The sequence below is a fragment of the Papilio xuthus genome, unplaced genomic scaffold (assembly GCF_000836235.2).
Source record: "Papilio xuthus unplaced genomic scaffold, Pxut_1.1 DF825946.1, whole genome shotgun sequence".
Taxonomy (NCBI): domain Eukaryota; kingdom Metazoa; phylum Arthropoda; class Insecta; order Lepidoptera; family Papilionidae; genus Papilio; species Papilio xuthus.
In genome coordinates this window covers 4,250,618-4,272,265 of record NW_013532703.1, presented here as the reverse complement: position 1 = coordinate 4,272,265, position 21,648 = coordinate 4,250,618, and the positions used below count along the sequence as shown (strand labels likewise).

The following is a 21,648-nucleotide window of genomic DNA, read 5'->3' as shown; positions in this document are numbered from 1 at the left end:
TTTAAAATAATCAAAGGCAATCTTTGCTATTATTTTTTGTTACCCGAGATGAAATCTTTGCGAAAAGATCTTATCGCAATGTCTTTTATTATGATAGATTTGTAAAAAAATATTTGCAATTCATGTGATAAGAGTGAATTTTATCTGTGTTTGTATAATATTTTAACATCTGGTCTTCTGGTTTCATACAATTTTGTTAATATTAAAACAAATAGTGACATTTTTCTTACAATCTGACTGAAATAAGATGTTTGATAAGATTAGTTAAGTCACTTAGTATGTTTCACTATAGTAAGAATCTTTATATTTTTCAAAATATCCTAAAATTAGATTTTAACTGACCAACATTGAATTCGCACACTTGACCCTGCGCTTGACACGAATTCGGTAACAATGAATTTTCATTACCGAAACATTTGTCTTTTCTGAAAAAAACTGAAACAATAATACCTTTTTATGCGAATATTCCGGTATGCTTACAGTGTTGGTACATTTACTATGAGCACTGGTTTTTCTATATTCTGTTTCCATGCGGAGTGATTTGATCGACAATCTTACTAATATTATAAATGCGAATGTTTGGTTGGATGGATGAATGTTTGTTAAAAGGTATCTCCGGGTAGGCGGCATGGATCTCGCTGAAGATTTGCATAGATGTAGACAATAGTCTGGAATAACAGATAGGCTACTAATTGTGTTTTTTTTTATCTCCGAAGATGAAGTCGGGGGCGACAGGTAGTCTGTACATATATCTAATATTGGAGTGTCTATTTTAAAATGAATTGAGTCGTAAGTATAGAACCCAATCCGGTAAGCACTATTAAATATATCAAGTTACCATGATCTCTGATCGCTTCTCCGTCCATACATTTTAGTCGAAATGTGTGAAGTTATTACAGCGAACTATTATCAACAGTTGGATAATTTTTCAAACCATTACTTGACAAAGTATCCACTAATAGATGTATGTAGCATTTGGCTATAAGCCAAAAATTATGTCTTTGCCCATTTGTTGGCATTATATCATGATGTTCTAAGAACTCGTGCATTTGACCAATGCTCAAAAATCATATGGTAACCCAAAACGAGTAGGAAGATCTTAAGAACTAGCTGTCGCCCGCGACTCTGTCCGCATGGAATTAAAAAAAAACTTAATAAGTAACTTATGTGTTCTTCGAGACTTTGTTTAATATCTATACAAAATTTCAGCGAGATCGGTTAAGCCGTTCCGGAGATACTTTCAAACAAACATCCATCCACCGATCTATCAAATTATTCGTATTTATATAATAATATAAGTAAGAAGTAAGATTTCTTATATTGTCTTTAAATAGCCGTTACACTATTTATAGTACGAGTAGTAGGAATATTCCTCGGAGTATATTTGAGTCACTTTTTTTAAGACAAAGTACATGTATAATGTAATTGTGGGTTTCCACTTTCGAAACGTTGATACAAAAAACATTCAAATTCGAATTTTCTATATAATTTTCAGTGTGACACGTTTTTATTTATGTTCGTCTATTTTTACAACGTATCAACATGATAGAAAAATTCTTGATCAACTTTAATCTGAACAAACAATACATAATATGACAATTATGTTACCAAATTGCTTACTTAATAGTTATGGGAGTCACGTATCGATAAATTATATATTTTTACACTGCAAGTGCATTAATACATTTCATTTTCCTGCAATTTCGTTGTCAAATGATTGTGAGTCGTGGTGTTTTTTTTTAATTGTTCTTGTTTCAGTAGTTGTAAGATATTCGAGTAATCAATTAACTTTCAAACAACGTAGATGTTGCATCAAAGTATTTAACATTGATCCGTTCAGTTACACAACATCACTAATTTACTTATTACATTTTCTGCAGCAAAAAAAAAACAAAGTATTGCAATACTTGGCAAAATAAACACACATATTAAAGAGATAAAATTATTGTTTTTAATTTCAGATCGCATTTGATTAGGATTTAATCGAACTGAAACCTAAAGTAAGCATTGTACACAAGTCTAATTTCGATATCGATAAACGTGTTCTGACCGCGTGCGCCATCACTATTTATAACAATGTCAGCCGGCGTCGGCCATCTTGGTTAGTTTATTTGAAAATCGGAAGCCGGCGGAAACGCGCGCGTAATTACGATGCGGGATATATCTGCGAGGAAAGTCCATCAACCAATAAAGTTGAACTGAATTGTTAAAAGTGTTGAGTTTGTCACATCGAATGTTACAGGCGAATGTTACGTTTAAAAGAATAATTGTTTGGTGTACAAATTTATTCAGGTGAGTAATTTTGAAGATTTCTTTTACGCTTTGTTTAGATTATTTTGTTATGCATTCATGTGATTTCGAGCGTAAATTTTGCCCAGTTGTTTTTGGATTGTGTTCGTATAAACTTGTTAGTGTTTCGCTTGTGGTGAAATTGCTATTTTTGTATAGCAGATCAACGTTTTCGTACAATTACATGCACAGAATATATAATATTCCCTTTTCTTTTCAAGGGGATAAAAATGGACTATTTTTTGCTTAAGTTAGTTATAAGTAGTTTGTGGTTACTTGCTCAAATTTTTCTATGAAAACAATTGGTTATTATATTTTTTTAATTTAGTTTAACAATTATTACGTAAATCGGGTAGAAATAAACCTATTCAAATAATGGTTATTAAAGATAATGTAGATCAATGGCTAAGACTTCGCCTTATAACAGAATATTAAGGAAATAATTAGTTATTACACACTTACTACAGGGTACTAACGTATGAAATAAATTCACTAATATTTTTTCAAGCATACGAAAGAAAGTAAACTTGCCGATAGCAACACTTGCTTGCTTAGGATTAAGCTGTATAACTTAATTAGTATGTAATATACAGTTGGACCTGGATAAGCGAGAGTCGATGGGAACGCGATATTTTTCTCGCTTGTAAAGGTCGTCCTTCGAGACAGGACAATGACTATCGCTTATTCAGATTCGATTGTACTGGTCACGTTATTCCAAAAATTTAGTTTTTTTAACGACGAAAAATAAAAATCCAATTTTTAAAAAAATTCTCACCAAAAGAGTTCTTTCATTAGCGAATGATGAGCTGGTTAAAAAAGTTGAGTTATTTAAGTGATTTTCCTCAAGTGTATATGCCAAGGTATACGCTTTACATTTCCTACACATTGGTCAAACACAGTCTTATAATAGGACACGGACATTATTTTCGGTCGAGTCAAGTGCTAATGAACGCTGAAATCGCATCATAATCGATTTGATAGTCTTTGTACGGCATACTAAAACACAGAGACGTGTTCCGTCTACTAATATTCGACCTAATTGCATTGTGAATTTAATGTCGTCGACTATATAAGAACGTAGAGCAATTATAATCGAAAGTTATTTAGTTTATTTGGAAGGAATGTAAAATAAAATAGATTTTTTATGAAAATTATAGTACCAACAAGGTTGACCTGTCGGTATTTGGGTTGTTATAAGCAATTCATATGTGTTTGTGTTCGAAAATAGATCGTGGTAACTTTATGGTAGAGATTAATAATTCAGGATAACCGAATTTAATTGATGCATTGCCTAACTGGCTTCAAAACTCCGTTAGCCGTGGCACTTCTCTATATTATATATACGTATTGTCATCCCTTTCATTACAATAATACGACATAGAGATAAATTAATTTAGAATTATTTTTTTAGAATTAAAACAGTAGCTGTCGTCCAATACTCCGTGTGTGCGGAAATAAAAAAGTTAATAAGTATCCTATGTGTTCTTCCAGTGTATGTTCTACGTCTATGCCATATTTCACCATGGTCCGTGCATCAGTTCTGGATATACTTACTAATAAGCATCCATCCATGCATGCAAACATTCGCATTTATAATATTAGTAAGGTTTAAAGAAGTGAAATTACTTTTACTTTATACATATGCTTGACCAGCGTAAGGGTAGAGGGCGGTTCAGCGACCGCCCATGGCGACGGAATGAAAGGGGCGCCACAGGTCTGCGAATGTCTCTCACTTAACCCTGTTAACTTCTCCTCAAAGGCAGTAACAAATAGGCCGCCGAAAAAAATGTCACTCAGATCTCCAGTAGAGCTAAAACCATCACTGGTTATGCGAGTCTGATGCTCAAATATGGAATCAGGCCCATAAAAACGTAGAGCGCTGTACATACATTCTTAATTAGAAAGTGCATGAGCTCGTACGATATTATGTCATCATAGCTCATTAAAAGAAATAGATCAGTAACTCGACTTTAAAATGTATTTTATTATTGCCTATAGTTAGTTCTATTCATTCAACAGATGTTTACACTATGTCACAATGGAGACAATTCGAATCACGATATATTAAAAATATGCCGATAGTTTTGTAAACTTTGATATGAGTAATTGACAAGATGTTATTATTAAAGTATGGAAATATTTTATTCCTTTACTTAATACAATCATGTATTAGTAATCACTGATTTCTTTCAGCAAACTTACCTAGTTTGATGATACTTGCGACGCAAGTATAGACTAATGCTGTCGCCCGCTTCTTGTTCCGCGCTGGATTTAAAAAAAAACTTATTTAGTAGCCTATATGTTCTTCCAAGCTATGTTCTACATCTATCCCAAATTACAGCGAGATCTATGCAGACGTTCTGGTGATACTTTTAAACAAACATCCATCCATCCATCCATCTAAACATTCGCATGTATAATATTAATAAGATTAGTTTCGAAAATTTACATTTCCCTGTGTACTAAGGGCCTTAGTGTAAGGGTTTTTAGGCAATTTCTCCTCGCATAAGGGTAAATTCCCTAATAATTTATTATTTTAAAATATACATACATACAGAAGGAATAAGAAATAAGATCCAAACACTGTTTTCTTTAAATAGCATTGTAATCTAGTCCATAATAAAAATCAATAACTAAAGTATGTTTTCTATTAAAATTCTTCCGGCCACGTATACGCAACAATTGTTATCTTTCGCATAATGAATAATTGACGAGCCGATGAAATAAAACGTAAAGTGGAGCGAATGCATTGTTCTGTGAAAATGAACACGTGTCGCGGTAAATTATACCTTCATGACACCAATGTATAAGTACAGATGTTTTAATAAAAGAGAATTTTAAATAGAGTTGAGTATTTTTATACCTGAGCATCAGACAATTTATAAAACACTAGCTGTCGCCCGCGACTCCGTCTGCATGGAATTTAAAAAAAAACTATTGGTCGCAGAGTAATGTTATATAGCCCAAAGCCTTCCTCTATAAATGGACTATCCAACAAAAAAGATTTTATCAAATCGGACCAGTAGTTCCTGAGATTAGCGCGTTTAAACAAACACTTTCGCTTTATAATATTAGTATACACTAGGTACCGAAAACCATGGATCCATAGATACAAAAAAACATAGTCAAATTACCTCATCATTATTGGAGTCGGTTAAAAACAGTTTCTACACCCAGATGACGGAGGCCTCATTTTAGACCTCTTTCCCTACTCCTCTCTTACAGGGAAGAGGTAGTGAATTTGACAGAGGCGGGGACGCGTAAGAAGTGAAAATATTTGCCACCTTATGATGTAAACGGTATTTGATGATTTTTCAATACTAACTTATTATACTTCTCAAGTTTCGTTATTTACCCCTTGAATTTTATTAATCCCATCTTAAGAAGATATGGATGGATTATTTTGGAAGTTTTAGATGATAGATCGATCTGGAGGATGAAAAGTTGTATCGACCCGACATTGAATAGATTTTAAGATATTGAACGGAAACGTTTAAACCTTCTTAGTTAGTAGAAATAATTCTTGCTTTTTTGATCTTTTTTAGCTTCTTCATGGGAGTTACTTTAATATTAACTTGCACATGTGTGTGATATCATTATAAAAATTCATCAATAAAATACATTAGCATTGTAATGCAACTTGATCGTGGTTCGATACAATCCGACTAATTAGTTCACGAAGCCATTTTACTTTGATCCTTTCATGTTCGTTTCGTAATCGGTTTCAATACAAATTTGTTACTGCGGTCTGTCTGTACATGGCTCCACTTAGATTAGTCTAGGTAAATTTGACTTTAGTCACGCAAGGCTTTCAGGGTTATTATTAATTTACACGGTGCACATCACAAGATTAAAATATACATGAGACACTACTAAAAATACTCTACTAAATACCTTTTCAATATTTTCTCCTGGAAATGTTGTGATACTACGCATATGCAATTTCTTAACTTTCGCAGATTATAGATAGCGCTCACTTCGCTATTTTCATCGAAATAAAACTGCTTGCTCTTTTGTTAAGTTTAATTTTGTTCCGATATCTTTTTATTCAAGGGGTCAAGCACTTGGCTTGCAATCTGCAGGTCCTGGGTTCGAATCCCGCCATGTACCAATGTGTTTTTCGATTTCCGATTTACATATGTACATTTATCCGACGTTCTTACGGTGAAGGAAAACATCGTGATGCAACCTGCACATATCTGAAAAGAAATTCAAAGATATGTGTGAAGTCAACCAACCCGCACTTAGCCAGCGTGGTTGACTATGGCCTAATCACCCTTAACTTAGGGTAGGCTCCGAGCCCCTCGGTGGGGACGTATAGCGAGCTAAAAATGATGATGATCTTTTTATTGATAGTGTAACCTAGTTTCATTTAACCTTTATGTTTTTAGCATCTGCACCTTTGTGCATATCAATCATATGTGATTAATTAATTTGAAGCAGAGTAAATTATTTTAACCCACATTCAATATAACTCAAGGGCGTCGGCATTCGATGATAAAAGTGGGGAGGGTTAGCCGATTATAAAGATTCTTAAATAAGTGACCAATCGTTTAAGAGTTATCTATGTATGTTTTAACAGTGGTAGAGCCCGGTTTAACATCTTCGCACGAATTGGCCCGGCTCGCCCGATGAAATACTACGACCACACAGAAGACAGGCGTCAAGTGGAATCACTTCCGCAATTCGTCTGATGAGTGTGCGTCCCGGAGGCCTAATTTAGTCCTCTTTCCTTTCCCACCCTTTTTTTATAAGGAAAGGATGGGAATTTGAAGTGGACTTTACGGATGAAAGGATGCATGGAAAGGGAAAATATTTTCTTTCTGTGCATCCTCTTCTCCGTCGATTAAAAGTAGGCAACGCATGTGCAATAGCGTATGTCTATGGGCGACGGTCACTTCGTTATTTCAGCGATTTCAATTGGCCGCTCGCTCGTTTGCCACGTTAATATATAAAAAATGTAGGGTTTTAGGCAATTTAAAATTTCGAAGTTGTTTAAAAAATCTATGTTACATTTTATTTACCCCGATTATAAAGGAAGACAAAGGCGCCCCCCCCCCTCCTGCGACCTCTTGGTGAAGTCCATGAAAGTAACACATTGTGCCAAGGTTTTATAAATACTGATATATTGATGTCTTTGTGGTTAATCGAAAGATATACGATACGGATCATTTTCAACGGATGGAACATCCAATTATTTCAAATGAACGCAGTATGTTATCTAAACGTAACAAGTGGGTTTCGATTTCCGTGACAAATATTGTTGTCCCTGTTTTTTTATAAGACAATGTCAGGGACGGCGATAATGTGTTAAAACAAGTATAAATCGGAATCCAAAGAATTAATATATTCCGAGTTGTTTGTCATACTCTAATGTCTCTAACAGTGAGTTTTCGCTGTTTAAATATATATAAATAGGGATATTGTTATGTTTATTTCTTTAAAAAAAATGAAAGAGATCACAATACTGTTATAGAAAGGTGTCAATGCTGTGTAAATTTACTTTAAGTAATTAATTTCAATCAGTCAGTAAGAAGCTAAGTACAATGCCATATTTTAGTAATATGAGCAAAAATATGCAATAAATTGTACGACGAATTTTATACTGTAGGTCTAGCACGAATATTTGTAATAATCGCCATCTTATCGCCAACGACAAAATTTGTATTAAGATTTGTGCAGCGCCATATCGTGCGTAGAATTTACCTGAAATCTCAAACTAATTTTGACATAATTCACGATTCCCATACCATGGCGATTGTCACAAATATTGGCGCTAGGTTCGCTGGTCAATATTTTTGTATGACTAACAGATAAGTAATTTTTTTCCCGAGTAATGTATGTTCAATCCATTGTGATATGTTTGGTCATGAACAGTCTCGTCATTCAATTCTTAATCATGCCCAAGTTTTCATAAGGGTACAGGGTACAGTTAGTCAGGCTTATTGTTTTTTTTAACATCTAGCTTCCAGTGTTAAAGTTATAGTCAACTTGGAGATGAAACGATATATCACGAGAACTGAATGAACTCGATTAGTCACAGATGGATAACATTACCGTCTTTCATTTATTTACTTTTCTTTTAAATCGGAATTTAATGGCGATTTTATTGATATCTCGATACTAAACAGATGAACGACAGTAAAATCTAACATTTGTTTATCGCAGCGCCATTGTTAAACAAAAATACACAAAAACATAAATTCGAATGTTAACGCCTTAGCACGGGTATACACGGACTGGTTGAATACAGTACCGGATTGAGTGTCAGTTGGTAAGAGGCGGATTGCAATTTAGCGGTCATTGCAAACTAACGTCCGTGTATTGTCAACTTTAATTTTATATGAACCCTACATATACATATATTTCGCCTAGCAACGCCGGCCGTTTGAAGAATTAAACCTGTAAATGGTGTCTCCAACTCTTTGTCGTTTTCTTTATCGAATATGTGTGTTCATAATTATCACAATCTAACAAATATTCATGATTAACCTATTATTATAAATATGTAATAATCTAAAAATTGTCAATACATTATGTAGACAGTAGAAGTTCTAGACGAAACGTTGTCAAAATCGTGACAAATAATCATTTGAGGGACGTGACTAAACTATTACGTTCGTAAAAAAACTTGTAAAATTTGTAATAATATACCTTCAATTGTTATTTATAAGCAATAAAACTTATAATGATTTATTAATCGTGATTTCTTCCATCATAATAAATGTATTGTGTGAAAGTAAAAATCTTTTCTTTCGACGACTATCAAAGTGGATAGATGTGTTAGAAGCGATGCTATTTTATTAGGTGAGTAAATAGTATAATATCAAATTGAGTAAGAGAATATTGGTCGTAGAAACTAGAAATCATAAAAAGAAAGTTAATATTAGACAAAGCATAGAGTTGATTAGTATTAATCGTTTCGAATCATCATCAACAGCTCACTATACGTCCCAACTGAGAGGCTCGCAGCCTACCCTAAGTTATAAGTGATTAAAAAATAGTCAACCACACTAGCCCACTTCGGGTTGCTTGACTTCGTTAGGAATACATCACAATGATTACGAATAATATAATTAAGCATTTTTCTGGCCTGATAGTTAACTTTATTGAAAACAAGATGGCGTATAAAGTCTATTTAATATTTATACCATTCGAATAAAATCTTTTTTTTTTCAATACGGTCACTGTGCCATACGAAGCTAAATGCCATTTCGTTTATAATTCATAGCATGGAGGTTGTCTTCAGCGATACAGAATAATTTAGCAACAATCGTATTTACGCCTACGCGAAACACTAGGGTGAGGTCCAAGTGAAAGCGATTAATGATTTATATATCTCAGAATTGTTATATTTTTGTAAATTTAAAAAGAAGTACAAAATGATATTATTCAAGCATTCCTTATGATATAAATGTGATAACCAAAAAGTGCCTTAAGTTAAGGTAAACATCTGTTGGTTATTGGATTTACTCAACATAAGAATTACTTCACAAAAGACCATCCTGAACTAGAATTATCTAGTTCTTTTCTATACTCACACAATTAGTAAAGGATACGAAGGGGACATAAAGGAATATATTTTATATCTCGCCATCTTTCTATGCCGATTTCCAGCTAGATCCGTACAGCAGTTCTAGAGATAACTTCAAACATCCATCAATCCAACATACATCCATATAATATTAGTAAGAAGTAAGATGGCGGGGATTTTATAATTAAAGAGTAGCTATATTCTCGCTGTCAGTCGCACCATACGTGAATTCGTGCAGAAAAACGTATTGGTAGCACGCTGTTAAATGAAATTAACTAGAGTAGTGGCGGAGTGTTGTCAGACGTGGGTGTAATGGTGATTGATACATAGTTCACTTCAATTCAGGTGATTCTCTATTCGACTTTAATACATTCAATTCATTACTCAATACGATTGACTACGGTCGAGTAGAAATACTAATATTATAAAGCGGAAGGAACTACTGGTACGATTTGAAAAAATCTTTTTTTGTCGGATAGTCCATTTATAGAGGAAGGCTTAAGGGTATCTAACATTACGCTGCAACTAATAGTATTTTTTCTAATTCCGCACGGATGGAGTCGCGGGCGACTACTATATTTAGTAAAAACGAGCCTTATATCTGAAAATATTATGTACCATGTATTCCCTAAACCATTTTACATTTTCCATCCAAATGAATTAAATAGCACTAATCGAGGCAAAGGCAGTAATCATCGACTTTAAAATTGTAGTTACGTGAAAGAAAACAAAACAGTTATCAAAAAAAAATATTGACAACACTCAATCCATCCCCCGTAGAGTTTGTGATTGACCCACATTGTCGTTCCCTACAGTATACAAATCGATAATATCATATAGAGTTATATTTAGGTAAATGTTTCTACGGACACGTCCATACGTCGTCAATATGACATGTCATCAATGTAGAAGTATGATGCAAGTTTCACACGAAGACAGAATAGTGAGACAGAATTCTAGCGCAGCAGTTTTGCTTATAGATCGATAAACGTACATGTACTAGTACGAACAAGTGAAAATAAAACACGATAGCTTATTACGTCCCCTTGTTAATGTCAAAAAAACTGCCGCAAGATCCTTGTCCACTATTTTGTCAGGTCTTGTTTTCTATGCTTTAAAAACATATTTCTGTCTAACTGCGTTGGTAGCGTCTGTCTCACGCGGTCAATTAATTTTCCGTATTATGCCGACAATATAATAATGTTCTGTATTGGTGTGTCCAAACAATATCAATTCTACCCTGCCCTACTAATCTGTGTTGCTGTGATGTCCTCGTGTGAAATTAATATAATGGAGTTGAAGATGCGAATCATACGCTTTATGTAATCGTGGGTGTCATTATAGTGGCATTGTTGATAGTAAATCAATAGCGCGTAGTAGTGATGGAAGGTTGCCGCGTTTTTATGTGATTGACATTAAAATATAATGAATCAGTATCAATAGATAGGATAACATGAACTAAATTATAATCTATGACTTGATATCACTAGCTAAGTCTAGTATGCCCGCGTCTAAATTTGTTAATGCCGTTTGCAATAACTTATGTTTAAAGTTAAAAAAGAAATATTTGTAATTTCTGTCCATAACCAATTTATTTCAAATACTTTGGTGATATAAAATTGAACTAGATTCACAATTCATAATAAATCTTATTATGTAAAATGCTTCACAGCATATTACAATGGAAAACGGTCGCGATCACGAACCGTTCGAAGTTGAAGAGAACAACGTAAGAAAAGTTATAACGAAACTAAATCAGCGAGCACCACGAAGAGCTTTGGAACAATTGGACAAATTTAGTAAAGGATTAGGGAAAGTTAATCAAATCCCAGGGAAAAGATTAGATGATCAAGCTGTACTGGATAGGATAACATTTGAAAGTGAAAGGATTACAGGAAGCCATAGCGAAGCGTCCTCTAGAAGGAACAGCGACGATGGAGGTAGAGCCAAAAGAGAAGGTATACGAGATGGTATGTTTTTGCAACAATGTTACAATTATTATAATCCATATCCATTAGTGAAGGTTAAGGCTAGGAAGAGACTCATCTCTACCTACGCTTATCCATGGTTGGATTGCCTAGAAAGTTAATAAGGGAGTAATGACTAGCATGAGTATTGGTCTAAAGGACAAAAAATCTGGTGCACCAACCGATAGAGTAAAATAAGTACAGTAAAACTCATTTATCACTCACCTTGACAATTCTTGTTAAAAGAAGATTACGTTTTAAACGCTATTTATAATACTGAAATTGCTCTTGCATCATCAGAAGCGAAAAATAAGTTTACAGATAAAGGTACTGCAGATTACGATCAGAATTATTATTTTTGCAGATGGGACTTGTTCCGAGCCACCAACAGCTAATACAAGGAATCATAACGCTTGGGACAATTTGAATAGTTCAACATCTACAACTAGAACGGAACTCAGTGTGTCCGAAAATGGCAACGATGATCAGGTAAGATTTAACACGCCCACAGCCATAGACTCGCCATGCGAGTTCACTTGATCAATCAAGTATTGGCACTAAACGTGTTAAATATTGTAACTATCCTATGGAAAAAGAATCTTAAATACATTTTAATTAGAAGTTTTTACGACGAAGTAAAAGTCTTAGTAGATTTACATAAAATTAAGAAGTTGCAGTACACACGACATACATAATTAACACGTGCGTAGGAAAAACACGTGGGAAAGTTCTGTGTTTTATAACAATTAGGCAAAGTTACTCAAATGTATTAACACCGGCCCCTAACATTGTGATTGTTTGGTAATGTTTGAACTCCGAAAAAAATTCCGAAAAACTAAAAAACAAGAAGACTGTATACATTATCAACCGAAAAAAATATACTATCAACTATCAACTTACCTTCTACTTTAGCATCACAATAGACTTCATCGTCGAAGCCATGAGACCTCACTGCCAGGCACTCCGCTCCATATCCAACCTCCTTGGCGATCCTCTGACAATCTGGCCCCCGAATCAGCATTCGGAACATCACTAGCTGACATCATGGAGAGTCCTGGAAACAGGGTATTTTATTCTTTATATTCATAAATATTACAAGGTTTTTAAAAAAAGTGGCCTGATACTTGAAACATCTATAAATAACGTTACTGAAGTAGATTTACAGTGTTTGAAAGATTGTTATATTCACGTTTCCTGCCTCTAAACATTTTGCAATTTTATTGATGTATGATATCAATAATTACATCACGAAGTTCGAAATAGCTCATTCTTTGCAAAAATACGAATAATAAGAAATAAAACAAACGCAAGCAAAGTGAACAAAAATTGTGTAATGTTGGTAGTTAATTGCTGTTAGAAATTTAAATTTGGAATTAAATATTTCAGAGTATACCCTTTGTGGAGCCAAGTGATAAAAAGGTATTAAAAATAATTAAATACTTTTCATTTTTTTGTGTCTAAATTAATTTAAGATTAACATATTTGTAGGTAGAATTGTGTTTAATCGTTTCGTCTGTCATTTATTACCTTTGCCAATGTTTTCTTGTGATGTAAATGTAAAGTTTTGTACAGCTTCTGTATTCCTACATGTCGTGATTGTGATTTTGATACAGTTTATAAACTGTACACTATAGTCAAAGGGCTTTTAACCTTAAAAACATAGCTGATTGATTAAAGTAGTCATCTTATTACAATGTAGTAACCTTTGCTTTTTTAACCTGCAAGTAAGGGACGAATTGCTCGTACGACGTAATTCAAATATGTTCAGATATACCTTCGAGAAGACCTAAAAACAAGTTCGCGGGACAGTTCAGAGGAGCGTCGCTACCGTGGCTGGAGGCTCGTGAAAAACGTGACGTCAGCCGCTGGAGCTTTCTCACCTAAGATCAAGGAAGATCTATCCACGCAACCTACAACTCCAATGCCTAGTTTTCAGGTACGATTTGTTATTTTTATTTTGCTTTAAAATCTCCTTCTTTATCTAAATTGAAAATTATGTTTTTCAGTCTAAGTCAGATAGCAAGAGTTCGGATTATACAGGTGACAGAAGGGACTCAGTGCCAAAATATTCCAACGAAAAAGAAGAAAATGTAGGAGAAACAAATCCAGACGTAAGCTCTTATTATGCTTTGATTAAATAGACATATTTTAAGGACAATAGAATGTTAATAATTAAATAAATTAAATATTAGACAAATAAACAGAATTAATACAAATGCAGATAACATATTCAACAAACTAAAATGTTAAAAACCAATCGTTATGATTCCAGGGACTTGATCCTGATTCCTTGATGTTCAGAGACGGCAGACGAAGAATAGACATGGTGCTGGCTTACGAGGAAGAAGATTATGGGGTTATGACGGAAGCAGAAGCCAAAAAGAGAGATCATAGGAGAATTTTTCAAGTAAGTTAAAAGAGAGATGCAGTTTCAATACAACTTTAAGAATTAACTTGTGATTTTTTACTAATTTTGAATTATTTTATTTTGTTTTAGGAGAATTTGATAAAAGAAGGTCTGGAGTTAGAATTAGAAAATAAATGTCTATCTTTTGATGAGAAAACGTGGTTCCTTAAGATACACATACCCTGGAAGACTGAAATGAGACTAGCAGAAGTTATGGGAATGAAATTACCAACCAAAAGATTTATAACAATTTCAGTAAGAGCTTGGGTAAATTTTATAATCTCTGATCTTTCTTGCACTCTACCTATTTGTTTAGCAATTGATTTAACAAAATAAATATTTATTTTCTACTAATTTACTAATCACCATACGCTTGAAAATTGTCGCACATAAAAATTACGAAATCACTATGTAATTTTAGTCTGAAGAAAAAATAACGGAAAAGGAGAGAAAATGGTACTCAAAATGGCGAAGAAAATGGAAGCAACTATACGAATATGAACATAGTCGAATAGAACCGGAGCCCTCATTTTATGCAGCAACCGAACAAAAAGGAGTGCGGCGGGAGGAACAGTGAGTGTCTATTTCCACTTAGCGGATAGTCGTGCGCGATTTGCGTTAGTCTCTATTTCCACTTACAAGATACTAAGAGATGTAATTGTAATGTTATTTATGCTTTTATAGGTTTCTAGTCAAAGATCGTCACACGCAATTCTCCCCAGCTCAAAGAAGTATGTTGGTTATGCAGATATTACTTAGAGCAAGATATGATAGTATTGAAACTAAGGTATTAAAATTATTGTCCTTATTTACTTTATAAAAATTGTTCACATATTTCATTCATAATTTCTTTTATTGCTTTCTAGATGGGTATTCGCAGGTTACTTAACGATGGTACTTACTTAGCTTGTTTTCCTCTCCACGAGGGACGCTATGATCTCAACAGTCCAGATGGAAGTACTACAGATAGACGGGTAAGTTTATTAACAACATTTTCCCACCATTTTGTTTCCGTAGCAAATATTAGAATAGTTTTTCATAAGTTAGACGAAGTCATAAAAACGATAAAAGGAGTTAAATGTATTTGGGTTTGCGGCATCAATTTTTGAAATTCAAGAAATGAAAAAATTATGTGAAAAAACCTTCTACGAATCAAATTATCTTTTAACAGATATGTATAAACTAGTTTGCTATTAATTATATTCTTCTGTTCGTGTACAGTAACAGTTCAAAGTTAACGTTAGTTTTACCCTTCAGTTACTTTATCTGGAATGGGCTCGACCTTGCAAATGGTACAAGAAGCAGCCGCTGTGGCTCGTCCGTCGATACTTCGGCGACAAGATCGGCCTCTACTTCTGCTGGCTCGGCTTCTACACTAAGATGTTGTACGCACCCGCTATAGTTGGAACTTTATGCTTCTTGTATGGTTTAGCCAGCATGGAATCGGATGATAACATTCCTAGGTACTTTTATATTTGTTTTTTTGTTATTGAATCACAATATTATGTACCAGTACGTATAGATAGAAAGAAGAAGGTCCTGGACGAAATTAGAATGGTTTTTATGAGTTTAGAGAATAAAGAAATTTTGTAATATGTTTCATGTGAAATGTAAATTTTTCTGCTTGAACCAGCTTATTCGTAAAGCAGCTGCTATAGCTGGCCCTATTAATCTTCCAGTACCACGATTATTAGAAGTAAAAGATTTATTTATTTATACGTTTTAGCAAGGAGATCTGTGATGCGAACGGACCAGGCAATATAACGCTATGTCCGCTCTGCGACAAAGCATGTCAGTACCAAAGACTGTCGGATTCTTGCCTCTTTGCCAAATTATCATATTTGTTTGATAACCCTGCTACGGTTTTCTTCGCTATATTTATGTCTTTTTGGGGTAAGTTTAAGGTTAATTGAACACAGTTTTTGTAATTTTCTTATTTGTTTTTCTTGATCATATTATTCTTTGGAGAATCGAAGATTATAAATATTTGTCTTATATTTTTCAGCAACAACATTCCTTGAGCTTTGGAAGCGAAAACAATCTGTATTACGTTGGGAATGGGACTTAGGCGGTGTCGATCATGTAAGTATTTATTTACAAATTAAAGTAGAAAGCCAAGATTAAAATACAGGTGCCTAACTACCACACTCAGAGACTCAGTAGGAGAATGTTTACGTAAACTCTTATTGTGACTTTAATATAAGAAATGCACACGAAGGGACAGCTTAAGCTACACATTTTTAACACCAGTATCTCCTAAAAGCTAAATTTAAGAATCTGATGCTAGTCTTTTTGTCTAAATTCAAATGGCAACATGTTTTACTTCTATTGAAACATCCAATTTGAATACTCTCAGGATGAAGAGCCACGTCCCGAATTCGAGACATCAGTAAAGACATTCCGTACCAACCCAGTGACACGTGAGAAAGAGCCCTACTTACCAGGCTGGCAGAAGACCATGCGATACGTCGCGACAAGTTCCGCTGTCTTGTTCATGGTAAGACATCTCCAAGAAGATACCATTTTTTCATATATATTCTTTAGTAAAATACATAAGGTGATAAATTTTACAAATTTGAGAAATTGGGGACCAAAATCTTAGTGCGTAAATGTTATAAGGAAGGATGATGGGCATTTGAACAAAAAAGTAATGAGAATGGATATAGATTTTCATAACGTTTTTATTATTCCAGATCACGATAGTAATGGGAGCGGTATTGGGCACGATCATATACAGAATATCAATGGTATCAGTCATATATGGAGGAAGTGGATTTTTCATTAAAAAGCATGCGAAAATATTCACCACCATGACGGCTGCTGTTATCAATTTAATAATTATAATGATCCTTACAAGGGTATGTATTAAATGCTTAAATTAAAATTCCACTGGCGAATCGTTGATATAAAAACGGTGCCATCACTTAGAAAATTTAAATACCTTAGTTTTTATGAATATTTTACAGTGGAAATGACTTAATCTTTCTGAATTTTAGCTATACTCGAGAGTTGCTGTTTATTTAACTAATATGGAGAATCCTCGGACGCAGACTGAATATGAAGACTCTTATACCTTTAAAATATTCTTTATCGAATTTATGAATTATTATTCATCTCTTATCTACATAGCGTTCTTCAAGGTAATTGTCAGAAATTAACTAAATATATAGCATGTTTCGATTAATATTTTTTTTAATAAATAGTATAACTATTTAAGGGTCGATTCTACGACTACCCCGGTGACGATCAAGCTCGCAAATCAGAGTTTTTGAAGCTAAAAGGCGATATTTGCGACCCCGCTGGTTGCTTGTCAGAATTGTGCATACAATTGGCTATCATTATGGTTGGAAAGCAGTGTTTTAACAATTTCTTAGAACTTGGTTTTCCGTAAGTAATAGTATCTTTTAAGTTATTTTTTTTTCAAAGGATTAAACTGAAGCCTCGTCACAATTACCTAAAGCAATAGTAGACAGATACTGTTACATTTTTCATTATTTAATTCTAACTAAATCATGAGTGCATTAACAATACCATCTAGTTAGTATCGAAACAATTTACCTTAATATCAGACATTGTGTATTCCAGGAAGCTGCATAACTGGTGGCGTCAAAGGTCCCACCGCGCGGTGACACGTGACCCCAGCAAGCCGCACATGGCGTGGGAGCAGGACTACCACTTGCAAGACCCAGGACGTCTGGCGCTTTTCGACGAGTACCTTGAAATGAGTAAGTCATATAAAGAAAATAGACTAAGCGGTGGACATACATTAAGGAGAAATATACTCATTAAATCCTCTATCCGTTAAAATTAGGCAAGGTATCTGCTACCTTTACTAGTGTCAGATGTCTATGAGTAGAAACCACTATTTTAGGGAATTCAGTTGGCCACTTACTCATTATTCACCAGTTACTATAAAAATATACTTGATTCGAAAATGTTGTACAATTTAAACAAATTGAATTTTCTTTTTTTACAGTTCTCCAATATGGCTTCGTAACTTTATTCGTGGCGGCATTCCCTTTAGCACCGCTGTTTGCTTTGCTCAACAATATCGCAGAGATCCGTTTGGACGCATACAAAATGGTCACACAGGCAAGAAGACCTCTCGCTGAAAGGGTGGAGGATATTGGAGCTTGGTAAGTTGTTTTTACGCCTTTTTACACTTAATTTTTGCAAAGAAGGGTACAAATAATTATATCAACTTCTTGTCCATAATCGCCGTTAATTTCTCGTATTAGTTTATAATACAAAATTACATTGTTAACATGGTACTTGTTCTTTTCAGGTATGGAATTCTGAGGGGAATTACGTACGCAGCAGTGGTTTCTAATGTGAGTGATTTAATATGTTCAATCGAATGCGATTTAGGCTTTTTTTTTCATAATTGCGATTTATTTTGCGCAGGCATTCGTCATAGCATACACGAGTGACTTCATTCCTCGTATGGTTTACAAGTACGTGTACTCGCCGGACTACACATTGGCTGGTTACATCGACCATTCATTGTCATGTAAGCTTCACTTTTCTAGAAAGACATTATTTTTTTCTTTACCAATAACTTTATTAGCCAGGTACTTCAGTAACTTTGGTTCCTGCGGCAGACTGTCCACAAGAACTGAAATATTTTGTATGTATATCAGTATTCAACACATCGGACTACCGCGAGGACTGGGGCGCTGATGAGAACGAGGTAGATCCAGCGACGTGCGCTTACCGCGGTTACCGCAATCCGCCGCAGCACGACGAGCCCTACGGTCTCTCGCCGCACTACTGGCACGTATTCGCAGCCAGGCTCGCCTTCGTTGTCGTCTTCGAGGTAACATAACTATAACCAAGTGAACTGTCATCCTCTGTGTAATTCCTGGTATAAACTTGCTTCCTTCTATATCGTTGCTACCTACGCATATGCGTAGGTAAGGGTTTTGCAAACATCCTATTGCAGCATACAAACAAGAATATGTTTTGATCTCAGTTATTTCGGAAATAAAGACATAGAGGTAATATTATTTTTGTGTGAATGTTTGCGAATTCCTTAATATTAGCAATAAGGAAGATGCTTTTAATTTTCTGTTCTTGTACTGTTCTGTTCCGTGAGTTAGCAGTTCACATTAAAACATTCAAGGTTCAGATTAAGCAGTACTATTAAATTGACTTATCCGGCCATCACACGAGAAGTTAAATTAACAATAAACAAAAGTTGACGATGTCTTGTGAGATGCTTAATAACTCTTCTTCCCTTCATAATTTCTCTTCATAACTTTTCTTCATACGTGTCAAAAAATCAATATATCTTCGTTTACAGCATGTGGTGTTCGGTTTGACTGGTCTGATGCAACTCTTCATACCTGACGTGCCGACGGAGCTGCGGACGCAGATGCAACGCGAGGCATTGCTCGCTAAAGAAGTTAAATACGAACACGGTAGACGACGCCTCTCCACAGAATACAGGCAACTAATCACACAGAAGAGTGATAGTGGAGGTGAGAATTTATAATCTACATAATTAATAATGGAAGTAAAAGCTTTTATAAGGAGTAGGTAATTTCTAATGCCCATGTCAAACATTAATGTCTATTGGCTGGATGGAGTTGACCACGTTTTTGAATTGTTAGTGAAAGTAAACCTTCATTTTTAACATTTGGCCGTACGTGCATGATTGGAAGGCTTGGAAGATTTGCCATATTTGTTGCTATTGGTTGCTAACTTTATTCACATTTTCAGAGAGACCTAGTGGAACTTGGAGGCGTCGAGCTTCCAGAGCATCGGACGGCCTAGACGCTCATGTGGCAGTTGCTCAAAGACCCTCGTCTCCGAGAATAACGCACTGACATAGTTCAAATGATCACTAGCTAATTTAAATAGAGATATCCTCATTTATGAAATTGTTCATTATTACATCGTACCACAGATTATATTTGCTTGCTGTATTGCGACCATTAGATAAAAATTGTAGTTTTCTATATAAAATGCTATATAAAATTAATTATTTGCATTTGTATTGCGGTGCATAAAGAAGGCAATTTTTACTTATTGTTGCGTTCAAATATCGAATAAACAGTTTAGATATGCCTTCATTTACCTTATATAGTTGTATTCATACTAAAAGTTGATGTTACCAACAATTTTGCGTAGGTACTTATTTGGTTGGTAATGTAGCACGTGAACGTTTTTATGACCTCTACTACTATTGCATTGCATTTCGTTAAATGAGGCTTTTAGTACGTAAAGGAATTAATATACATAGGTAATAATGTTTATAATTATTAATTTTTTTTATATTAATAATGAATTCCTTCGGATGAAAGCCATATAATTTTAATAATTAAATTCGCAACCGCACTATCTTTTAATTTAAAAGCATTTACTTATAATATTATCTTTTTGTTTTAGTACATTGCTACTAATTAATGTGATGAATAATTTCATTATAATGTAAATTAACATTTGTGATAACGCTCAGTGACATTTACCCGAAATACCTGTAGAAGAAAGTAGTTAGTTAAAGACCGATTGAATGTAAACTTACGATACTTAAGAAAGGGATCAGCAGGGTTAGACAAAGTGCATTCGCTTCGAAGCGATTCCGTAGAAAACATCAAAAATGTATGGAGCTAACGCGCGACAATCACATGACTTCTCTAAAATTATTGTCAGATCTATACATTTTCGAAGTTCGTTATGGAATCGTTCCGGAGCAAATGCACTTTGTCTAACCCCCAAGAATCAAGTACATCGCACGTCAAAGACGATTCCACGGGGCTAGACAAAGTGCATTCGTTCCGGAGCGATTCCATTATGAACTTCGAAACTGTAAAGAACTTACAATAACTTTCGATAAGTCACGTAATTGTCGTGCGTCAGTTTCATACATTTTTGAAATTCGTTATGGAATCGCTTCGAAACGCTGCACTTTGTCCAGTCCCGCAGATTCTTTATAACTACAGGCGGTCATTTAAGTTTCAAACAGCTCAGTGTGTAATAATAATATTAAAAATGGGTCCAAAAATTGAAATGATTAGATATTTGTATACTTTACTTACTAAAAGTACTTAAGCGTAATCAAAATATTGTTTAGAAGATTTTGAAATATATTCTGTCTGGTATTCGGAATTACTGCATAAAATAAATTATGTAATTATAAAATAAGAAACGTGTTTGTCCAAATATAAATGTGATACTAGTTACTTGTATTGTTATTTATAAAATTAATAATAAGTAAAGTCAAAATAAGGAATCTCGGTTATTTATAAATTATATATTCATTATACTTTAAATTATTGCTAATAATTACATACTCGATGTTTTTGAAATAAAGGAATAAAAATATCTATAATTCGTTTTGAATTATTTTTTTAACCGATTTTCAGCATCTTGTTTAAAAGTGCTAACATGAAAGGTGGCAACCCAACACCTATTATTATAGCAGGAGATAGTCAGGTAAGTAGAACTTA

At 34.3% G+C, this 21,648-nt stretch overlaps 1 protein-coding gene across 4 annotated transcripts; it reads left to right on the top strand.

Annotated features, from left to right (window-relative positions):
• Positions 1 to 2,250: 2,250 nt before the first annotated feature.
• On the top strand, positions 2,251 to 20,419 carry LOC106124859 (anoctamin-9). 4 transcript variants are annotated; one of them, XM_013321861.1, is made up of 26 exons: positions 2,251 to 2,292; positions 11,496 to 11,793; positions 12,155 to 12,279; positions 12,703 to 12,855; positions 13,177 to 13,209; positions 13,559 to 13,726; positions 13,797 to 13,901; positions 14,063 to 14,197; positions 14,288 to 14,452; positions 14,619 to 14,770; positions 14,882 to 14,984; positions 15,064 to 15,171; positions 15,455 to 15,660; positions 15,924 to 16,090; positions 16,203 to 16,279; positions 16,554 to 16,694; positions 16,891 to 17,055; positions 17,194 to 17,337; positions 17,415 to 17,584; positions 17,783 to 17,922; positions 18,174 to 18,333; positions 18,483 to 18,528; positions 18,602 to 18,707; positions 18,838 to 19,013; positions 19,500 to 19,677; positions 19,919 to 20,419. In XM_013321861.1, exons 2-26 carry the CDS (start codon positions 11,505 to 11,507, stop codon positions 20,023 to 20,025), a joined length of 3,519 nt encoding a protein of 1,172 aa, XP_013177315.1. In that variant the 5' UTR covers positions 2,251 to 2,292; positions 11,496 to 11,504; the 3' UTR covers positions 20,026 to 20,419. The 4 variants fall into 4 exon arrangements, with proteins under 4 accessions (XP_013177315.1, XP_013177312.1, XP_013177316.1 ...); XM_013321858.1 differs by having other exon boundaries at positions 14,288 to 14,464; XM_013321859.1 differs by lacking the exon at positions 2,251 to 2,292 and adding an exon at positions 9,050 to 9,096 and having other exon boundaries at positions 14,288 to 14,464.
• The last annotated feature ends 1,229 nt before the right edge of the window (positions 20,420 to 21,648 follow it).